General features: G+C 40.2%; 1 protein-coding gene across 3 annotated transcripts in view; it reads right to left on the minus strand.

Annotated features, from left to right (window-relative positions):
* Positions 1 to 1339: 1339 nt before the first annotated feature.
* Positions 1340 to 24316, minus strand: part of ASB2 (ankyrin repeat and SOCS box containing 2) — an 88343-nt gene continuing 65366 nt past the window's right edge. For all 3 annotated transcript variants that reach the window (XM_043988863.1, XM_043988864.1, XM_043988862.1), the window contains 3 exons: positions 17161 to 17722; positions 9976 to 10129; positions 1340 to 6322 (listed from right to left, as the gene is read on the minus strand). In XM_043988863.1, the coding sequence (XP_043844798.1) occupies positions 6186 to 6322; positions 9976 to 10129; positions 17161 to 17722 (853 nt within the window). In that variant the 3' untranslated portion in view covers positions 1340 to 6185. The remainder of the gene's footprint in view (positions 6323 to 9975; positions 10130 to 17160; positions 17723 to 24316) is intronic.

Consider the following 24316-nt stretch of genomic DNA (forward strand, 5'->3'; position numbering starts at 1 on the left):
CCACTTTTGTCTTTATATTTCTGGCACCTGGCACATAATAGGCTCTTAATATATGCTTATTGATTCATTGATTCATCTATAAAATGGCGAAAATGGCATTTGTACTGGTTAGCTTATAGTCCAGTCGTCAGGAAAATACTCACTTTTTTGTGGGGCAATAAGGGTTAAGTGACTTGCCCAGGGTCACACAGCTAGTAAGTGTCAAGTGTCTGGGTCAGATTTGAACTCAGGTCCTCCTGAATCCAGGGCTGGTGCTTTATCCACTGTGCCACCTAGCTGCCTCCGAAACACTCACTTTTAAAATCTCAAGAAGTTATAGAAATATTAGCTAAGAGTAGTAGCAATCGTGCCTAACTCTAAGGATATTTGTTCTAGAATGTCTTATGTGGTCCCTTGGCAGTTACCATCAAGAAAATGGAGGAGGAGGAGAGCTAGCATTTATATAGCTCTTTAAAGTGTGCAAAAAACTTTATAAATATCAACAAACCTGGAGTATAGATGTTATTATTACCATTTTACAGATGAAGGAACTATGGCAGACAGAGGTTAAATGACTTGCCCTGATAACTAATAAGTATCCTGAGACAGGATTTGAACTCAGGCCTTCTTGACTCCAAGTCCAGTGCGCTGTACCACATAGTTACTAGTATAGTAAAAAAGAGTTGTGGGGCAGTTAGGTGGCACAGTGGATAGAGCACCGGCCCTGGAGTCAGGAGTACCTGAGTTCAAATCCGGCCTCAGACACTTGACACTTACTAGCTGTGTGACCCTGGGCAAGTCACTTAACCCCCATTGCCTCACTAAAAAAAAAAAAAAAGAGTTGTTACTATTTAAGGTTCTTCTTTTTCTGAGGAATATTTGATATAGTGGCAAGAACAGTGGATTCTGATTCATGGATGTCAGAATTGAATACAAGCTCTGCTAAGTATCAACTCTGAGACTTCAAATAAATTACTTAACCTCTTTGACCCTAATTTTCTTCCTAAAAATGTTGTACTGGATTATGTTTAAATTCCCCATGCTGTAAATCTTATTATATGATACTTTATGATCAATGCCATTAGGTGGCATAGGGGATAGAGTGCAGACTATGGAGTCAGGAAGACCTGAGTTCAATTTGGCCTTACACACTTCCTAGCTGTGTGACCCTGGGCAAGTCACTTAACCCTGTTTGCCTCAGTTTCCTAATTTGTAAAATGAGCTTGGAAAGGAAATAGCAAACCACTCCCAGTATCTCTACCAAGAAAAACCCAAATGGGATTACAGAGAGTCGGACACGGCTAAAAAAAATGACTCAACAACTCTATGATCAATTAATACAAAGACCAAAAGAATAATAGTGTTTTAAAGCAGTACTATTTATTAGCCCATTGTACAAATTTACAACATTACAGAACACACGTATAAATCATATGAGAGAAAGTTATGAAAAGCAATTTAGAAGAGATTTTGTATCTGCCAAAGCCCCCAGGCACCTCTCCCACCCCAAAAGTGAGTGCATCTCTTTGGTATATAAAAAATACAGCAGTTCTAATATTAGCATGGCTAATGAATCATTGCATACTCACAGGTTTGCATAGCTACCACTAATTAAATCCCTGATCTTTAGAATACAATGAAATTGCTACTCGCAATAGCCTTTTCAAGGCTTCATATAGCTTGGAAAGGGAAATGAACCCTCCACAAAGAGAGTCCTGCTGATCCCCTGGAACTTTAGTGAGCATGGGACTTACCTGTCATCATGTCTTTGTGGAAGAAAACTACCTCTCATAACTGGTAACAGCAAGTGCCAATGTGTTGTAATGGAAAGAGGGCCAACTTTGGGGTGAGGAGACATAGGTTCAAATCCTAGATCTCCTGTGGTCTTGGGCAAGTCATTTAATTGCCCTGTGCCTCAGTTTATTTATCTGACAAATGGAAAGGTAGGCTTTTGTAATACCTAATGTATCTTCCAGTTATAAATCTCAGGATGTTAGGAAGAATTCATGAAGAGCTCTTCCTGTATCTCCAGGAAAGATGAGCTTAAAGTAGGTGTATGAAAGAAGCATGCTGGGTTTCCTCATTTGTCAAATGAAACCACTGGAAAAGAAATTCCTTTCAGGGGCAGCTAGGTGGTGCAGTGGATAGAACACCGGCCCTGAAGTCAGGAGTACCTGAGTTCAAATCTGACCTCAGACACTTAACACTTACTAGCTGTGTGACCCTGGGCAAGTCACTTAACCCCAATTGCCTCACTAAAAAAAAAAAAAAAAGAAATTCCTTTCATTCTAATTTTTAATGATCACATGAGCAGAAGAAAGTGATCAGAAGGCAAGAAAAATTTCAAGACCACTACCACTACCACCACCACCATCATCATCTTCCCTTGTGTCTATCTCCCTGAGGGCACAGACATATGTGTGAAGAAACACTGGGAAGTGGGATTCTTGCCTTCAGATTGGAGAGGCTCTTTATTTTCTAATCTGTTTCTATTTCTTAATTTTGAAAAAATGCAACTTTTACCTAACTCAATATACAAAATCTAATACTAAAACTCTCTCGGATTTGAATTGTCTAACAATTTACATGGGAAAAACCAAATGGATGAAAAATGTCTATTGTTCAAATTATGATATGCAGTTGGATAGACAACCTATAGTGTTTACTAATGTACCTAGGACAAAGAATACAAATAGATAATGAGTCCAGAATTAAACAGAAGGAGGAGAGTGGATTACTTTCAGGAAATTACAAAACTTTTTTAATGAGTCCAAACTTTTCCTCAAAACAAAAGTCTGTCTTTTTTAATAACAATATTGTTGGTGTAAGATATGGAACATGACAGTCTCTCAGGATTTTAAAGTAAAGATGCTACAAAAGGTTTCTATTCTGAGAAATTCCATAGTTCTAAATGAGTTGCATGATTCAACAAGGCCTTCTTTCTCCCTCCCCACCAAACAATATATCCCATAAGACAATTCTTGAGTTATCCTTCCTGGGTTCTGGTGTCAGAACTTTTTACCTTCCTAATTGTTGTTGTCGCTTTTCTGTATAGCAGGGAAGTTAATTCCTTCAAGATACGATGTTGATAAAGGATGTTTTATAGGCACTGTTTTCTCACCTACAAGCTGATGACAGTCACTAGACAGGTGATAATCTAATAGAGTCCTGTGAACTAAATGTTACCATTTTAAAAAGTTGGTTTGGAAGTTAATTTTTAAAAAATCTATTACTGGGGCAGCTAGGTGGCACAGTGGATAGAGCACCGGCCCTGGATTCAGGAGGACCTGAGTTCAAATCCGGCCTCAGACAGTTAACACTTACTAGCTGTGTGACCCTGGGTAAGTCACTTAACCCCAATTGCTTCACCAAAAAAAATCTATTACTTAGACTGTAGCTTCTGCTTCAACTCTTTTGTGGGACCTTTGGCAAGTCATCTCCCCCCTAGGTCTCAGTTTCTTCATCTGTAAAATAAGAGAGCTGAGCTAGATGACCTCTAAAGTCCCTTCCCACTAAAAGATTCAAAACAAATACTTTATACATGCGTTTCAACTTATGGTTTAATAGCAAATATTACTAACCTATCACAGAATCAAAGTTTCTTTCTCTTCCCAGAGAGACACTAGACTTCAGAGACTGCTAATATATCAGAGATAGAAGAAATCTTAGAGATAAATCATCTCCTCCAACTTCTTCATTTTACTGTTGAGGAAAGAAAGGACCAGACAGAAGACAGGCACGAATCTCTAGTGTCAGGCAGCACTGGAACCCAAACCTGGAATTTCTTGATTTCCAGGCAAGTGCCCTTTCTACAATGTCACACTGCCCCTCATGACACTGTGATGACCCCATTTCCTTTCCCCTGACAACTTGGAAGAGTCTCATACAAATAAAACAAGTATTTATCTCTCTGATAAATTAAAGAAAGATCTATGCAAATACAAGCAATTTTAGGACAAAACAGAGCAAACAGCACAAGGAGTGGATTAATTGGGCTCATTCATTCATTGTGAGAATGAGCAAAGGCAGGGTTGATAAGGAGACATAACTGCAATGGACATGGGCCTCACCAACCAGTATATGTGTTGCGTGAGATTAGGAATCTAGGGGACAGTGGATAAAGTGCTGGCATTGGAGTGAGAAAGAACTGAGTTCGATTTCAGTCTCAGATGCTTAAAAACTGTGTGACCCTGGGCAAGTTACTTTAACTTCCCCCAGCCTCAGTTTCCCCATTTGTAAAACGGGGTAGTAATAGTAACTACTTCACAAAATTGTTGTGAAGATCAAATGAGTTAACATATAGAAAACTCTTTGTAAACCTTGAAGAATTTTTATCATTGTTAAAGCTCTAGGAAAGCTGTCATCATCACAGTACGTTTGCTAATAACACACACTAAGTGTTAAGTGTATGTCTTATTTTTTTCCAGTGTCTTGACTCCTGTAGAAAAACAGATGTGTGGGTATGAAGACTGAGTGTCTCTAAGAATAAGTGTTTAAGAGGATCCCAGAGGTGACCTCAGTACACAATGTGACCCCCATAGACTCTGTCTATGATGCATTATCATATTTGGCTGGTCTGTAGACTGTGGGAAACAAGTCAAAAGGATAAATCCCTGTATCAGGAGTAGAAAATGGGTGTGATTTGTGTGTCCAGAGTTGCCTTTTGATGGGTTTGTTGTGTGTCCTTGGTTTTCTTACAAACAGAAATCAAACAGTGATCATGATGCTTCCTGAAGTAAATCTGGACTCCCACCATCTAGCTCCACTCTGATCCAGAAGTTGAGTTCTTTAGTACCTAATATCTAATGCTTCTTTTATATAAAGGGGAGTTCTGAGGGGTAAGATGAGTGAATCATTGGTAAGGGACAGTGATGAAGAACATCAATAAAATATTTATCTATAACACATTTTATATATATATATATACATATATACACATATATATACATATATATATATATACATGTATATATATGTATATATATAATGTTCGGCAGGGGGGAGAATTGCTGACAGAAGGTTTCAGGTCTCACCTAGGAGGCATGCATTGTATTTACCAAAACTTTTAGATAAAAAAAAATCCCACCATAGTCATCAATCTCCAATCACAATATGTTTGGAAGAAAGCTGAGAAGGAGAAAAAGATGAGTATAGAAAAGGAAGAAACAGTGGGCACAGAATATGAGGTGGAGGGATTAAGTCCTGTTAGGGAGGAGTCCTCTTTTCCAATGCTCTTGGATCTTTTAAGAGGGTCAGACATGCCTGCACCACAACAAGGAACCACTAGGTGGTGATCAAAATGAAAGTAGAGGTGATCATTGGTTTTGGATTGGAGGGAAAAAAATGTGCTAAATTTAAAAGAGAAGTATATGATGCAAAGATTGGAAGGAACCTCACAGAGCATTAAGGCCAACCCCTGATTTTACAAAGGAGGTTACTGAGACTCAGAGCAGGGAATGACTTGCCCATGCTCTCATTTCCATTCTGGGGCCATATCTATATCTCTATCACCTGAGGACTTATCAGGGACCTTGCAGAAAGAATTAGTGCACAGCTTATGAGGTTAGATCAGATACCTTCTGGTATCTTTTTCCTTCTCTGAGATCTGATGATTCTTGAAGTAAAGTAAAATATTTAACAAAGAATTGGGGAATTGGGGAAAGGGGGAAAATGAAGCTAAATTAATCTAAGGAAATCTGCTGAGATACTGTGAGAGACTAATGGGTTGTTCTAATCTTTAGCAACTATGTCACGGCATACCAGGCAAATGTTGCATTTGTATTTTCTACCTTTCTTGGACTTCTTGAGACTCCTTTCATCTTGATTGCACCTCAAAGGCCTGAAAACCCTGTGAAGAAATAGGTTTTCTTTCATACTAGTTTCCACTTGTGCCAACAAGGTCTGGAATTAGTGATAACTCAATAAACCTGTCTTCTAATCTGGAAATTCAGTCATGGAGGCGTTTGTGTAAGTCTCTTTTGCTCCCTCCCCTTTTCCCCTCCCCCAGCCCACCTAGCTTTTTCTTTTCCCTCTTTGCTCTTGGACTGTGGCTCCATCAATGCCACAGTGCTGTAAGTCTCGTGAGTCTGAGGGCTGTCCTGTCAGATGACTATCATCACTGGGAAGCCTTCATCATCCTGGTATTTATCATTGTGCTGTGTAAAACCTCAGGAGGAGGCTCCACCTTCCTCCAAATGTGTGCCAAATTACTGAGAATTGTCATACTGTAGATATCTGATCAACCGGCCAGGAAGTGGCAAAGTGTCTATGAGTTTGATGCGGTATTTCCCAATGGCCTTTCGAACCCTCAGACGGCAGAGGTGAGCCAGGGGCCTTGGCGGCTCTAGAACAGAAGGAAAAAGACTGAAATCAAGGATTTATTATTTGAAGGCTTGAGAAGCTCAGACAGACTCAACCCCTTAGCCCCACCTGGAGATTCTAGCCATAGCAATGGAGTACCAAAGATTAAGGGCAGGGGGATAGTGCGTTCTGAACTCAGTTAAATCAGACATCTTGTAAAGAGCAAACACTTTATAATTGTTGAACTGACCTTCATGGATATATCTTGACCTCTGTGATCAACCCAACCTTACCTTGATGTCTCTTAGAATGATTAAGTGATAGAGGAAGAGTATATGTAAAGGATAAAAACTGGGCAGTAAAGTGGAAAGAATTTGGAAGTAGAAATCCAAGGTTTAAATGTTGGCTCTGACGCTTGTATGTGTGTGATACTATACAAGTCATTTAACCTGGTGAGCCTCATTTTCTCATCTATAAAAGGGGTTATAAAGATACTTACATTAGCGAACTCCTGGGCTTATTTTGAATTAAATTTATTTTTTCAGGGCAATGAGGGTTAAGTGACTTGCCCAGGATCACACAGCTAGTAAGTGTCAAGCATCTGAAGACAGATTTGAACTCAGGTCCTCTTGAATCCAGGGCCAGTGCTTTATCCACTGCACCACCTAGCTACCCCCCTCCTGAGCTTATTTTGAAGGAAAGAACTTTATAAACACTAAGGTTCTCTGTAAACGTGTTATTATTAGAGATATGCTACGTGATATGGGCAAGTCACTTTTCTTCAATAAAGAAAGTTTTCTCTTTGGTAAAATGAAGGATTTGGATAAAACTAAGGAGCCTTGTAGTTCTAACATTCTTTATTCTATGTCCTAAGGTCCCTTTCCAGCTCTGAAAGTCTAATAATCTATGATTCAGTCTTGTGTTTCCATCTCTCCTAGTGCCTAAAGATGTATCCAGCACATAATAGGAACTAAACAAAAAACGGTTTTTTAATAGAGATATGAGTCAAACTGAGCTTGGGCAGAGGGTCGCCCAGAGATGCTTTCTCTTCATTACCATAACTATTACAGAAATAGAATGAAAGGATCTGAAAGGATGATAGTTTTAATAATAGTAATTTGTTGTTCATTTATGTGTCCAACTCTTCAGGACCCTGTGGACCAAGGGCCCATGGGATTTTCTTGGCAAACATGCTGGAGTGGTTTGCTATTTCATTCACCAATGAACGACCCTTTGTCAGAATTCTCCACTATCACCTGTCTCTCTTGGGTAACCCTGTATAGCATAGCTCATAGTTTTATTGAGCTACACAAGCCCCTCTACCACCATAAGGCAATGATCCAGGAGGGAATAATAATAATCATCATCATAATAATAACTTTTATATAGTGCCATTAAGCATCAGTTATTGTGCTAAGTAAGCACTTTACAAATATTATCTCACTGGATCCTCACGACAATTCTGGAGGTAGGTAGGGTTATTATCCACAGTTTACAGTTGAGAAAACTGAGGCAGACAGAGATGAAATGACTTACCCCTGGTCATATAGCTAGTGAATGTCTGATTCTGGATTTGAACTCAAATCCTCCTGACTCCAGGCCTAGTACTCAATCTACTGTGCCACTAGATCCTTCTACATCGAAGTAGATGTTGACTCAACATCTGGAAAAACATTCTAGTGGCTATTCTTGCTCCAGAATGCCCATAGAAAAGAATGAGCTCTCTCCCTTTGGAGATCTTTAAGCAGGGACTGAATAACTGCTTCTCAGAGATATTACAGAAAAATTCCTATTTTCAGTAAGGGCCAAACTAAATTTTCTCTACGGTTCCTTCCAACTCTGGGGATCTTCAATGCTACAGACTGGGTTCAGATCTCCAGTTCAATTCATACTATGCAGAGACACCCATCCATACCTTCTTTGCCTGGAAAGTAAATCTAGTCAGGGACTTATCAGAGAAAAACATCAGGTCTGATTTAGAACTTTAGTGGAACAAGGGTCAATAATCTTGTAATAATACTATATATATATATATATATATATACATATATGTGTGTGTATATATGTATATATGTATATACATATGTATGTGTATATATACAAACTATTTTATATGTATATGTGAGTTTGTGTATATATTAACATAAATATAAATATATGTATGTATGTATCTATATCTATCATCTATCTATTGTAGAAATATTAAGTTTTAGAGAATATTTCAATTTTTGTTTTTATTATATGTTTCTTGTGTAACAACTGGACAATGATTGAAAAATCTCTAAAAGATTCTGAATTTTCTTAGACATATTTTTGAGAACTCTCATTGTTTAATTTGATCATTGGTAAAGCTATTTAAAGTTGTATTAAGATCAATTTTGTAGGAAACTTTCCAGCTGATTACCAATATCTGAAACACCTGAGAGACTTTACAATCGCACCCGAAACTCTACAGCTGAGACTTGTTAGTTGGTCATCAGCATCCACACCTGACTTTTACCCCACAACTACACCCAGAGGACATCCCAAGAACCATCTGAGATAATACTTTCAAAGACTTAAAAGGACATTTTCCTGTTTTTCTTTGTCCCCATTACATACACTATTTATAATGTCCGCGTGCTAAAGGGGACTGCCCCCTTTAGCTTTTGTCAATGTGTCGCTCAATTTCTTTTCTCTCTTTTCATTCCCTTTACTTTGTTAGTCATAAGTATCTGTAGTGTTATTGCTTCATGTAAGGAAACGATGTTTCTTCATGAAGAAACCAGGGTGCTACCCCCTGGTGAGAAAGTATGAGGTGACCTTTCTTAGGTTTTGAAGGTCAGATTGGCGTCCCAGAAGTTGCCTCTATTCATAATAGACCACCTTTAAGTCATGTCAATCAATGGACTTGAATGCAACAACTCAATTTGCTTGGAACTGTGTGTGGGGACTGTCCCTCTTTCTGTTTGACAGGGGGGCTTCCAGGGGAACTGAGTGGGACTCTCTCTTTTGGAAACGTGGGCAGCTAGGGGAAGGAACTTTTTAATCTCTCTCTAAGCAGAGATCGAAGATAGGGTTTTTCCATTCTTTCAGAGACGTGCTCTCTCTCTTTATTAATTTCTAATATACTTTAATAAATGCTTAAAAGCCTAAACTTTTGCTGAAACTCCTAATTTATAAGTAATTCCTAGCTAGTTTCCCCACACACATATGGGGTGGGGGGGCGGTAAGGACATACACATTAGATTTTAATCATCACACTATCTATCTACACACACACACACACACACACTTTTCTTTGCAACCCTATGAACAGGTAGTGAATTTATTATTATCCCCACCAGCTAAATGAGGCAACTAATACTCAAAAAAGTTAGATAACATCAGGGTCACCTAGGTAAGAGATGACCAAGCTCTCAAGGAACTCACATACTAATGGGGAGTGGGGGAGGGGAGGTGGGAGCAATATCCTAACTCCTCCTCACATGCGACTTATGCTAGCTTCTAAGGAACTAAGAGATGGAGGTGAGGGGAGAGCATTCCAGACATGGCAGATAGCCATTGATTGGGGCAGGGGATGAAGTGCCCTCTAAGAAGAACAGCATGTAAGCCAGCATAGCTAGATTGCACTGTACATGAAGGGGATCAAGTGCAAAAAGACTGAGTGGGCAAATACCCTGCCAGGAGTAGATTATACCCATCACCCATAAACACCTGCTTTTTCTTTGATGATGGCCCAGTCTTCATAGCTCTCAATGTGTTCCTTCAGCCTGGCACACAGTTGCACATTCCCAACGTAATCCAGGAGAACATCAATGATGGGCCCTGCCCAACGGCTGACCTCAGGGGCAGAGATGATTTCACAGAACTGAGAGAAAGAACAGAGGCAATTCAGGATTTCAACCAATCAATCCATTGATCAATTGACAATTTATTACTATCTCCCTATTATAGTCTGCAGATGCTAGGAGGAAATATCCTTAGATCAAGGTTCCTGCTCAAAGCCCATTGGGCTATGAGAAAGGAAGTATAATATAGTGGAAAGACCTTGGGACTTGAAGTTCAAAGACCTGGAGTCAGGTCTGGACTATGCAATTTCCTAGCCAAGTTACTTCCCCATTGCCTACCTGTTTCTTCTGTAAAACGGGCATGCCATTGTAATACTTAACTCAGATTCATTGTGGAAATCAAATGTGCTAACTAACATAATGTAATTCTTGGGCAACTAGGTGGCACAGTGGATAGAGCACTATGCTTGGAATCAGGAAGACTCCTCTTTAAGAGTTCAAATCCAGCCCCAGGCACTTACTGTGTGACCTTGGGTAAGTCACTTAACCCTATTTAACTCAATTTTCCTATCTATAAAATGAGCTGGACAAGGAAATGGCAAACCACTTTGCTAAGAAAACCCCAAGTTGGGGGCAGCTAGGTGGCACAGTAGATAAAGCACTGGCCCTGGATTCAGGAGGACCTGAGTTCAAATCTAGCCCCAGACACTTGACACTAGCTGTGTGACCCTGGGCAAGTCATTTAACCCTCATTGTCCTGAAAAAAACCAACAACCCATAAGTGGGGTCATGAAGAGTCAGACATGACTTAACAATAATAAAAAATGCCACACCAAGTCCAATATCTAACTCTGCTCCAACCAATCCAGGATTCTAGAGACAGCTAGGTGGCACAGTGGATAGAGTGCTAGGCCTCAGGCAGACCTGAGTTCAAATCCTGCCTCAGATACTTCCTAACTCTGTGACCCTAGGCACAAAATCTGAACACTGCCTGCCTCAGTTTGCTCAATTGTAAAATGGTATCATAATAGCACCTCCCTCATAATGTTGTTGTATAAAGTGCTCAGGCAGTGCCTGGAACATAGTAGGTGCTTAACAAATGATTGTTTTCTTTCCCTTCTTCCTTATTTCTTTCCTGTGTTTAATAGTATTCCCCTTAGGAGATGTTGTGAGAGAACCTAGTAACTTCTCTCTGTCACTGGGCTCTCCAAGCTTAGAGTCATTTGGTTCAAACTACCACCTAAAGCAGTAATCTTCTTCTTCTTCTTCTTCTTTTTTTTTTTTTTGCAGGGCAATGGGGGTTAAGTGACTTGCCCAGGGTCATACAGCTAGTAAGTGTCAAGTGTCTGAGGCCGGCTTTGAACTAAGGTACTCCTGAATCCAGGGCCAGTGCTTTAACCACTGCGCCATCTAGCTGCCCCAAGCAGTAATCTTCTTAACAATATTCTAACCTCTGTTTAAATACTTCCAGGGACAGGCAGCTCATTACCTATCAAAGCATCTCACCCTTGTGTCAGAAGCATTACTACTTTACCTGGACATCTCTATATGATCATACACCACCAGGTGGCTCCCTTCCAGGTACACACAAAAATAAACGATCCCATTAAGTCAATGGTTTTGCTCAAGAGAGATCAGGAATGTACATTTGCAGGATATGATGAACCTCATCAATTTTTAGAGAATTGCCTGCCAATCTTTCTCCCTGGAGGGAGACTTTTATTTTTTATTTTTTTTAGTGAGGCAATTGGGGTTAAGTGACTTGCCCAGGGTCACACAGCTAGTAAGTGTTAAGTGTCTGAGGTCAGATTTGAACTCAGGTCCTCCTGACTCCAGGGCCAGTGCTCTATCTACTACGCCATCTAGCTGCCCCTGGGGGGAGACTTTTAAATCACCCAAGATGATGGACCAGGGAAATAATTTAATGAGTTAAAAGACATTTTAAATGGGGACATCAATCTCTACAGTACACTAAACAGAGCTACAGAAACTTGATTTTTTTTTCCCTTTCAAGTTATTAGTCAAATTTCTCAGCCTGGCAATGTTCTAAAAGTATTTTCAAGGGCAGCCCTTTTCTCATTCAGAGACTTCCCTGGCCTAAGCGGATCTCCTTACTTCATTTTGGTGCTGACATTACTGCCCTCTAGTGGCACAAAGATTAATTACAGTTTAGTCCTATTTCTGGAATTAGAGACTTGGCGAATTGAGGGAAGCCCTAGAACAGGGGCTTCTTAACCTGGGATCCATAAACGTGTGCTTTTAATAATCTTTTTTTGCAGGGCAATGAGGGTTAAGTGACTTGCCCAGGGTCACACAGCTAGTAAATGTCAAGTGTCTGAGGCTGGATTTGAACTCAGGTCCTCCTGAATCCAGAGCTGGTGCTTTATCCACTGTGCCACCAGCTGCCCCCTTATAAACGTGTGCTTTTAAAAATAGCTTGATAAATTTGTTTCAATATAATTAGTTTTCTTTATAGTTCTACATATCTTATTTTCTGTGTTTAAAAACATTCTGAGAAAAAGTCTATCATCATTGCATTGTTGTTGAGTTGTTTTTCAGTTGTGTCTGACTCTCTGTGACCTCATTTGGAGTTTTCTTGGCAAAGATACTGGACGGTTTTGTCATTTCCTTCTCCAGTTTGTTTTATAGATGAGGAAATTGAGGTAAACAGGGTTAAGTGACTTGCCCAGGGTCATATGGCTAGTAAATGTCCAAGGCCACATTTGAACTTGGGAAGTTGAGTCTTCCTGATTCCAAGCCCAGTGCTCTATTCACTTCACCACCTAGCTGCTCAATCATCATCATAGCTTGTATTTAATAGTACTTTACAAATATTATCTTAACTTATCCTCACAACGATCCTGAGAGGTAAGTGTTATTATTATCCCCATTTTACCAATAAAGAAATTGAGGCAGAAGTTAAGGGACCTGTCCAAGGTCACTCAGTGTTTGAGGCTGGACTTGTATTTAGGTCGTCTTGACTCCAGGTCCATTTCTCTATCTACTGAATCATCTAGCCTCCTAGGCTTCAACAGACAATCAAAGGTGCCCATAACACAAAAAAGTCAAGAATTCCTGCCCTAGAAATTCACTAATCTATGTGCAGAACACAGATTAGATAAAATAGAATCCCTTGGTGAACTCATAATCTAATACCAAATAAACTGTGGTTTGCAACCCCATATGGGATCAAGGAACAATGGAGGGGTCGCAAAAAATTGGCAACAGTAAAAGGTCATGTATACCTATTTTATATACCTATATGCCCAGGGTAGTGTAAAAAATTCTTGGGCAAAAAGGGATCATGAGTGTAGAAAGCTTAAGAAGTCCTGGTCTAGTAGAGGGTTAAATATACATGAAGAGAATGCAGAATATGATATGACAAGTACATAAGAAAGGTGCAAAGCGAAGTACTATGTGAGTTCCAAGGGGAATCCAGGAAGGCTTCCTTGAGGAAGTAGCATTTTAAGGTAGGTTTGAAAGAATAAGCAAGAATTAAACCAGTTAAAAAGGGTACTTCAGGGGGCAGCTAGGTGGCTCAGTGGATAAAGCACCAGCCTTGGATTCAGGAATACCTGAGTTCACATCTGGCCTCAGACACTTGACACTTACTAGCTGTGTGACCCTGGGCAAGTCACTTAACCCCCATTGCCCTGCCAAAAAACAAAAAAGGTACTCCAGGTATAGAGAACTGTGTAAACAAAAGCACCAAGACTATACTTTTGCAAGAAGTAGAGAATGATCTCATTTGAAGTAGGCTGATGTCAAAGTATAGAAAGCCTTAAATGCCAGGCAGAGAGGATTTTGAACTTTACTGAGTAGACAATATTGAACAATGAATTATTTTGAAAAGGAAGTGATATGACTGGATCTATGCATAATTAAGATTATCTTGTATATTCAAGATGGATTTAAATAGGAAAAGCTTTAAGGCAGAGATAACCAGAGCTCATTCAATTATTTCCTTGGTCCATGATCTGGGTGATTTAAAAGCCAGCCCTCTGGAGAAAGCTCGGGAGGCAACCCTGCAAAAGTTGATGAGTCCTCATCATATCCTGCAAATGTATGTTCCTCATCTCCCTTGAAGAGGAAGGCTATTAACTTAATTCTAGTGCCTTCATTCTGTTCATTATTTCCTATTTACCCTGTATATCACAGCTTGCTTTGAATATATTTGTTTGCTTGTTGTCTCCCCTATTCAACTGTAAACTCCATGAGGGCAGGGACTCTTTCCCTCTTTTTGAAGCTCCAGCGCTTAGCACAATGCCTGGCACATAGTAGGCACTTAATAAATGTTTATGGATTGATTGATTATTGCTGTGGTTTAGGTAGCTTGTAATGTGTACTTATAATAGCATGGTAGCTGTGGGAATAGAAAGGAGGCGACAGATATAAGACATGTTGGTGAAGTGAATTAATAGGACTTGGTAATTGATGGTATATTAGAGGTTAGGGAGAAGAAAGCCCCAAGATCTAGTCAATATTTCCCAAGCTGATTTAACCATAGAATAATTCTGTCTTTGAAGTAAAGTGAGCCATAGTGTTTGGAATTTAAATAGAGCTTAGAGACCACATAGCCTAGCCCCTTCATTTTTCAGATAAAGTAACAAATTCCCAAAGGGATAAAGTGATTTGCCCAAACACAGATCTTTTCCTCTGCATTAGATTTAAAATTCCATGAGTGCATTGTGAGAATTGGAATGGCACCCCTGCTGGAGAGATACTGCAGGGAAGCTCCACCATGAGGAGAGAGCATGTGAAGAGAAGCCATGTGACTTTAGCATCCAGGAGTGACCTTTTCTAGGGTTTCGAAGGTCAGTCTGGCGTCCGGAACTTATATCTATAGAAACCACCTGTGGGACTTGTCAACCAGAGCTACCAGCTTGGAGCTGTGTGTGTGTGTGGATGGTTCTGTTTCCTGTTGGAGAGAAGGTTTCTGGGAAGAGAAAGGAAGTGTTGGGGTCTTTTGGGTTCCTGACCTCAGTATGGCGGGTTGGATGCTGGGGTCTCTTAAAGATAGTTAGATTTTTTACCTCTCTCTCTCCTCACCAACTTCTGAATGCTCTTTAATAAATTCTTAAAAGTCTAACCTCTTGCTAAAGCTTCTAATTTGGGGCAACCACTCATTAGATTTTAGACATCATAGCTAGAATTTTAGCCCCTTACAGTATGTATGTATCTTGTTTCATCTTCACAGCTTCCTCAGTATCTGATATCACTAGTGCTCTACATATAGTAGGAATTTAATAAATGTTTATTAAGTTGAATTGAATTGATCAAAAACTTTGCAATTAATAACCCATATGTGACCAATGTAGGGTTGACCAGAACAGAGTCCAGACAGGGAAACGTCATAGTTCTGTTGGCCTCTGCCCCGATGAAGCCATATCTACTGTTCCATGCTCCATGCTGAGCATCACATCTTAGGAAAGATATTGACAATTTAGATCCTATCCAGAGCAGCTCGATTGGTGTGGGAAGGGTACTAGAGACTATGAAGTGAGAATCACATGAAAGGATTGTGAACTTTTTTTTTTTGTCTTTTTGCAGGGCAATGGGGGTTAAGTGACTTGCCCAGGGTCACACAGCTAGTGTCAAGTGTCTGAGGCCAGATTTGAACTCAGGTACTCCTGACTCCAGGGCTGGTGCTCTATCCACTGTGCCACCTAGCCACCTCCTGATTGTGAATTCTTAACCCAAATAAGAGAAGACTTGTTTGGGTTGGGTTTGCTTGTGGTTTTTTGTTTGTTTGTTTGTTTTGTTTGTTTTTTAGTGGAGATGGGTAGAGAACCATAATTACTGTCTTTGGATATATAACATTTTTATAGGGAAGGATTAGATTTGTTCTTCTTGATCCCAAGAGACAGAATAAGGAGACATGGATAAAAATCACAGAAAAGAATATTAGGCATTTAGATCTCTTCACAACCTGTCCCTTTTCTGCCTTTCTAGACTTCTTACACATTATGCCTTGCCACTTTGCAATTAAGTCATGTTGGTTTACTTGCTGGTCTACATACATGACATTCCATTTCCCATCTCCATGTCTTTGTCCTCACTGTTCCCCATGCCTGTAATTTTACCTCTGTCTCTCAGAATTCCTGGCTTCCCGCAAGGTTCAAGTAAAGTGCCCCATTCTACCTGAAACATTTTCTGATATATCCCCCTTCATCCTAGTTGCTAATGCTATCTTCCACAAACTTCCTTATATTCATTTTGCATATGTTATGTCTAGATGTATATATTTATGCATTATCTCTATTAGAACATAAGCCCAATGAGGACAAGAACTGTGTGAATTTTCCCCTGTACTAGAGTTGAAATTCCAAGAGTACAAGGTATGTATCTTGTTTTATCTTCACAGCTTCCTCAGGATCTAGTATCACTGGCACTCTGCATACAGTCTTTCTATTTCTTTCTATTTTTATATTCTATGTTTCTATTTCTAGCACTTAGCACAGTGTTTGGCACATAGTAGGTTCTTAATAAATGCCTATTCGTTGATTATATATAAGGAAAAACTTTCCAACAAGTAGAGGCTGGATAACCATTCTTTGGGAATATTATATATGAGATTCATTATTTGGGTAGAAGCTAGACTCAATGACACCTGAGATCCTTTCCAGATCTGGGATTCTATGATTTTTTTCACTAGTCTTGTGTAAAGTTGCTATCTGTAATGGGCTAAAATTCTAGCTAGATTGTCTAAAAATCTAATGAGTGGTCACCATAAATTATAAGCTTTAGCAAAAGTTTAGACTTTTAAGTATTTATTAAGGAGCATAAGAATTTAATGATCAGATAGAAAGGTAAAAATCTAACTATTTCTAAGAGACCCCAACATCCAACCTGCCATAGCGAGATCAGGAACCGAAAAGGCCAATGCGCCTTTCCTCTTCCCAGAAGCCTCTCATGAAACAGGAAAAAGGGCTGTCCACACACACACAGCTCCAAGCTAATTGGCTGATAGCTTTGATGGACAATACCCACGAGCAAACATCACTTCCTGGCGCCAAGGCCACAGGGCTATGTCCTCAGGCCAGAGCTCACAAAATGTTCCTCCCAGCAGGGGGTGTTATTCCAACCCTCACACTTGGGTTTCTTTACTTACCTGGACAACAGAAGGTGATTTGTCCAAGGGCATCTCATTGAACCTGTTTGATGTAGTCTGTGTGATTGGGTGGGGGGCGTTGCCATACTGACACGTGAAGCAGGAGTCACCATTACAGCCTAGGTCCATGAGGAATTTCAGAAGCGAAAGACACTTCATGGAGAACATGATAGTGGCTGGGAAGGTGGTGGGATGGCTGGAGATGTAGGCATCGATGTTGGCCCCGTGGTCCAGCAGGAGTTCTATAGTCTTGAGGCAGCCATGGCGGATGGAGATGAGCAGAGGGTTGATGATGTCCAGGTTGGGGCTGGCCCCAGCGTGCAGGAGCATTTCTGTAGCATAGATGTTGTTATTGATAACAGCAAAGTAGAGGGGAGTGCTCCGTCTGTCCTCGTACAATCGGGACCTCTCAGGGGACAGGGTGGCATTGACATCATAGCCAGCATCCAAGAGTTCCCCCAACACATCATCATTATTCCTCTCAGCAGCCAGGTGAAGGGGGCTTATACCACTTCGCTTGACACGCGTGCGGCTGGTCACAGGAAGCAGCATCTGAACAATCCTGTGAAACAAGATAGAAATAAGTTACCTGGCATCGCAGAGACTGTTTTACTCAGAATAGGGAAGATGCAGTAGCATTGATTCTAGAGTCGTATTATTCTGGTATAGAAGAAAAAGCAATGGAGTCATAGTTAGAAAACCTGGTTTCTAGTCCCAATTCTGCAACTAATTCACCCAGTGACTTTATGCAATGTCACATAATCTATCTGACCCACAAGTTTCCTTGTCTGTAAAAATAGAGGTGGCTAGATAGTATAGTGGCTAGAGCACCAGACCTGAAGTGACTTGCCCAGGGTCACACAAGCTAGTAAGTGTCTGAGGCCAGATTTAAACTCAGAAAAATGAGTCTTCCTGACCTCCTTTGCAGAAGTGGAGGACTGTTGGGTATATAAATTGGTTATTAAGTTGATTAGTTTTAATGGACTGTTTTTCTCCCCACTCTTTTTATGCTTAGTTAAAGGCAGTGTGATAGAGTAGATAAGAAAGCTAACCTTCAGGCCAGGACAAATTGAGTTTACATCCCACCTCTGAGACCTCATGGATGTGTGACCCTGCTGTAGTCATTTAACTTCTCAGTGTTTTAGATAACTCTCTAAGGCTATAAGTTGCAGAGAAAGTGTTGACTTACATTGATAGAGTTCTCTATACCACTGGAATTACAGAGTCACTCTCTATGTTTATTTGTTGTTCAGTTGTGAAACTAACTCTTTTTTTAACCTCGTTTGGGGTTTTCTTGGCAAAGATACTGGACTACTTTGCCATTTCCTTCTCTAGCTCATTTTACAGATGAAGAAACTGAAGCAAACAAGGTGAAGTGACTTGGCCGGGATCACACAGCTAGTCAGTATCTGAGGCCAGATTTGAACTCAGAAAGATGAGTCTTCCTGACTCCAGGGCTAGCACTCTATCCACTGCATCACCTGATGTTTTTATTTCATTTTAAAAGTATAGCTTTCTGGATAGGGAAGGGGAGGGAGAAAGGAATAAACTGAGAAAAGAAGGTTGATTTAAAGATAAGATTATCAATCCAATTTTTAAAAACTCCATGATTATTAGATTATATGACTCTAGCAATCAAATTCTATAATTCTAGATTCTATGCCCTCAGCCCACAGACAGGGGGCCAACTGAGGAACGCAGATTCAGTTGCAGACCCTAATCTTCACAGGTGACCACATCCTTTCACACATTTCAGTGGAGGGCAGGAACAGTTCACAGAGCAGATGCCCATGCAAACAATTTCCCGGCTTACCCAAGTCCTAGCAAACTGAATTTTCTATGGTCCCCTTGAAATCTTACACCACGAAGCCTCCCACTATGACACCAGCAGAAAGTATTATTATTGGGATCTCGGGCTGTTGTTTTACAAATCAATCTTTAAAACCTACAAAGGAAATTTACACACCCAGGGGGACTCATTGCCTTATAATTTCTGTTTGTGCAAGCTCAGGAGGTTTGTTCTAGACCCGCAAAGGTGGCGGTCAAAGGAGGGAGGGCTGGGTGCTGTGGGCCTGGCCCTCAGCCATCCCTAACAAATACTTTGTCATAGCCATAACATTCCCCAAAAACCTACTGCTCAGGGGCCAAAGGGCTCTCTCTCTACCCAGGCAGGGGTTAGCAAGGATCAGAGGATTATAGAGACAAAGCTGGAAAGCACCTTAGAGACCAACACAGAAAACTCCCTCACTTTGTAGATGAGGAACCCGAGGACAAAATGACTTGCCATGGGTCAAATATCAGAGGTTGAATATAAACCAAGGCCTTTGTTGTTACTGTTCAGTTGTGAGTTTATTATCACTCATTGTTGAGGAGTTTTTCTCTCGGCCAATTCTTCATGACCCCATTTAGAGTTTTCTTGGCAAAAATACTGGAGCAGTTTAGCCATTTCCTTCTCCAGCTCATTTTACAGATTAAGAAACTGAGGCAAGCAGTGTTAAGTGACTTGCCCAGGGTCATACAGCTAATAAGTATCTGAGGCTGGATTTGAACTTATGAGTCAGAGAAGTCTTCCTGATTCCAAGTCCAGTGCTCCACCTACTGTGACACCTGGCTGCTCCAAAGTCTATTTGACTTCAAGTGCCCTGCTATATCCACAACATCTCATATTCAAAGGATTATTCAACAGACCCGAGGTCTAATCCTGGTTATCCCACTTAATATGTGTATGACCGTGGGCAAGTCATTTCTGCCTATCTGAACCTTCATTTCCACATTTGTGGGAATTTATGGGAGACTGGTCCTCTAAGGTCTTTTAGAATTCTCAGAATTTATATGTGTGTGTGTGTATACATGTATGTATATATACATATGTGTATGTGTGTACACACACACACACACACACATATATATATATATAAATATTAAGTACATAGGACAAGTATTATTCTCCCCATTATGTAGATGTAGAAACTTTCTTCAGAAGAGGAAACATTTCCCTCATCTCCTTTCTCTTCTTTGGAGAGAGGGAGGGGATGTTGCTAGGGTTTTCAGTGCCTTAAATGGGAGAATGACATGGTATACCCCCTGCAAACCTTCAGCATTTTTCCCCTCTAGGGAAAATAAAACAAAAACACAGTTTCCCATTAGAAGCTTATCTGTATACATAGAATAATTAGTCCTTAAGCATTCTCCCAAGTAAATATTGCCTGGCCTTCTCTTAACCTCTGGAGATATGAGCAGGGAGGACCCATGCTTTCTCTCTCTTTTTTCTAGGTCTCCATTCACTGTTAGCTATTTGGAGTACTTGACAGTAAGTAATGCTCTTGTCTTTGTTTTGCACGTATGGAAGGACCTCACTGGACAGCAATAGATGAAGGAAGCTGTGTATAAATTAAATTTTTATAAAACGATTCATTTTGCAAGCATACTGGAGGAGCACCATGGAGATTTAAAGAAACCCTGTGGGAAAACATAGAAAGAATGACCCTAATGAATCTTTTGTGCGAATATGGATTTTCATAAATCAGTTGGCTTCGAGGAAAAAGCACCTGTAGATAGAATGTGGGAAAATAGAACCATATATAGAAAGTTAGAATGGGAAGAGACCTTAGAACAAGGGAAGGCTCAAAAGGCATTTATTAAGCACCTACAAAGCATCATACACTGTGCTAAGAGCTTTACAAATATCTCATTTGATCTCTGCTAAGATGAGAACAGAGGTTGGGACTGGAAGGGCCCTACAGAATGTAGAAAAAAGAATGTCAAGACTGAGAGGGGTCTTCAATATTATTTAGTCCACGGGTGCTTAATTTGTGGTTCATGGATGGATTTCAGGGGGCCCGTGAATTTGAATGCTAAAACCAAAAATTACATCTTCATTTTCACTAACTGCTAGCTGAAATTGAGCATTTCTTTCAATTATTTAAAGACATTCTGAGGAAGGGTTCATGGGTTTCACCAACAAAAAACGTTAAGATCCTGATACAAGTCTAACTTCTTTTTATAGATGAGGAAACAGATCTAGAGAAGGGAAAGAATTTACTTGTTGGAATACAAAGGTGTGGGTGATGTCAAAGGCACTGGGAATTTTGAAATGACAAGGCTTCTTTGTCAGTGTTATCCACAGGACCCACACTCAGTGGGAAGCAGTGTAGCCTAATGGATCGACAAAGCACCTTAGAATCAGGAAGACCTGAGTTTGAGTCCTGCCTCTGACACAAACTTGGGTGAATTCCTTAATCTCTCACTTTGGGGAGCAACTTTCTAAGACTAAAAGTTGCAGAAATACCTGTAGCTAGGTGGCTTAGTGGATAGAGTGTCAGGACTGGAATCAGAAGACTCATCTTCCTGAGTTCAAATCCAGCCTCACACACTTAGTAGCTTTGTGACCCTGGGCAAGTCACTTATAATGCTTTTTGCCTCAGTTTCCTCCTTTGTAATGTGGGGACCAATTTTTAATTGGGGAGTGTTAGCTAAGCAGCTTGCCACAATATTGGGGCAAGGAAGGAGACAGCCTCCCTCAAAACAGAGCAGGATTTATTTAACAAGAATGAACTTAAAAAAAAAAACACGCAGGATCAGTAGGATTAAGGGAAAGGAAATAAAATGGGAAAAGGGAAATTATACAACCTGAACAACACCACCGCCCAGGAATCAGCTGAGAACACACAGCCCCCAGCCAATTGACTGGCCACTCTGATAGTCACATGACTGCCCTCACTAGGCTTCCAATCATTATAATTATGCCAGATCCATGTAGGCATTGTCGAGTGGTGATGATGTGAGGTGCCAGCACCATGGTAACGGCTACAACCAGTGGGTGGAGCACCGTGCCTCCCGCGGAGCCCCCAGGCCAGTGTGCCCACTGAAGTCTTCTCAAACTCCAGCCAAAAGATAGGGCCATAAAAACCTCAAATAACAAGTAATTCTTTACATCAAAATGAGTTGGAGAAGGAACTGGCAAACTACTCTACTATCTTTGCCAAGAAAACCCCAAATGGAGATATGACTGAAACCACTTAACAACTTTGAAAATCCTTTCTTTTCATCTTTCCATCTTTTTCCTTTCTCTAGCTTGTTTGTTTGTATTTTGTTTGCTTGTTTTCCCCACATTAGAATGTGAACTCCTTGAAGGCAGGGGATGTCTTTTGCTTCTTTTTGTATCCCCAATGCTGCTACTGTCAAATGTTTATTGACTCACTTGATTGACTGACTGGCTGAACCTGTGCCAGTGGAAGGAGTTTCCTCATCACAGGAGTTCCCTGGACCAATGAAATCCAGGTTCAGTCATTATCCCACACCATGATCAGGGAGGGTGCGTACAAAGCAGCTGACACCATAGAAATCAAAAGAACGCTGACCTCAGCAAACATACTGTCATCATTTTCATGTTATAGGGCCTTCATGCTCAAAGTCCGAATGGGACATTCCTATAAAATTACACACTAAATTTGCGTGACTCCTGAGGGGTCACCATGAAGGATATCCTTCCAAATACCAGAGCTGTTAATAATGATTGTCCATTTGGCATAAGGACCAGTCATTTCTAAAACCATGTGGTTCTGGCTGCTCAGGGGATACAGTGTGTTAATGCTTCATTTCACACCACTGGAAAAAAGTCAGGTCTGTACGTGACCTCTGGGCTGTGATAGAAATAGGACCTTGTCATTAATTATATCAATTATAGCTATAGAAAGAGCTTCGAACCAAGAATGAGTCTAAGAAGAACACATAAGTCACGCTTGTCTGTTGATTCATAGGCTCATATATTTAGAGTTGGAAGGGACCTTAGAGGGCCTTGAATCCAACCCTTTAATTTTACAGAACTAGAAACTGAGGCTCAGAGTGGTTAAGTGACTTGCCCAAGGTCACACAACTAGCAAGTCTATGAGGCAGATCAGACCTGATTTCAAGTCCAGCAGTCCATCCACTAAGCCATGCCACCTCCATCCAGCCCAATACAGTCAACTCTACATAACTGAAATGTCCCCAAAGTTCTTTGTGAAACAAGTATTTATAAGTTGAATCAGATCATGAACACACTAAGTGATCTTGAAATTTAAAAGAACCCTGCAGAGGGCACACATGTAAAGAATTGTGCCCCTGACCATATATTTTGTGTGTATGTGGATTTTTATGTATCCAATTTGTTTAAAGTAAAGAAAACTTATAGGTGGAAACTGAGATACCATAGAATAAAATCTGAGTCCATCATTCATTTTGCAAATTATTTTTTTTTAAAAAGCCTCTGTGTGTTGTCAGGGGATCAGCATAGGGGTCAAATTAGAAGGTATTTGAGGCCATGCTCAAAGGTGCATGAGGAATAAGGAACCTGTCTTATCTGAACATGGTATATCCCTCAGTATTCAGCAAGATGTTCTGCACTTTTGAATTGTTTGTGTTGTTGTTGTTGTTATTATTATTTTTTAATGGATCTGTAACTTCATTAGGGTAGGGAGGGATTCCTTCTGCCAAAACAGAATATAATCTGCTTTGCAACATAGAGTCTGAAGGAATGCAGGAATGAATTTACAAATCTGTCACTGAAAGCATTTCAAAACCTTGTGCATCATCTCTTGTTTTGCACCATCCCACCATCCCTGCCTTCAGTAACACAGATAATTGAGATATGATGCAATGCATTTATTTCTCTACAAAAATGAGAGGCTAGGTAATAGAACAATTGGAAAAAGTGAGTAATATCTACAATTTTCCCCCAGGAACCTCTGCTGACCAGTGTTAACTCCTATTTCTGTAACACTCTGAGGTCTACAAAATGCTTTTTGTAACAAGTAGTTAGTATGAGTATTGTTATCCCTATTTTGCTGATGGGAAAACCAAGGCTCAGACTTTCCCAGGGTTGCACAGCTAATGACCATTTAAACCCAAGTATCATAAGTAGTCCAGGGGCTTAGAATAGGGATAGCAGAAAGAGCATCTAGCTAGCTCTACCACTAACTTGCTGTGTGACCTTGGCCTAGTCATTTAATTCATTTGGCCTTCAATTTCCTCATCTACAAAATGAGCAGATCTGACTAGATGAGTATTAATTTTGTTATTACTAATATATTTATACAGAGCTTTGATGTCTTCAAAAGTATTTATGGAGAGTAAGGACAGGCTTATGGATAAGCAGAAAATTCTTTTAAGACAGTAA

The sequence above is a fragment of the Dromiciops gliroides genome, chromosome 2 (genome assembly GCF_019393635.1).
Source record: "Dromiciops gliroides isolate mDroGli1 chromosome 2, mDroGli1.pri, whole genome shotgun sequence".
Taxonomy (NCBI): Eukaryota; Metazoa; Chordata; class Mammalia; order Microbiotheria; family Microbiotheriidae; genus Dromiciops; species Dromiciops gliroides.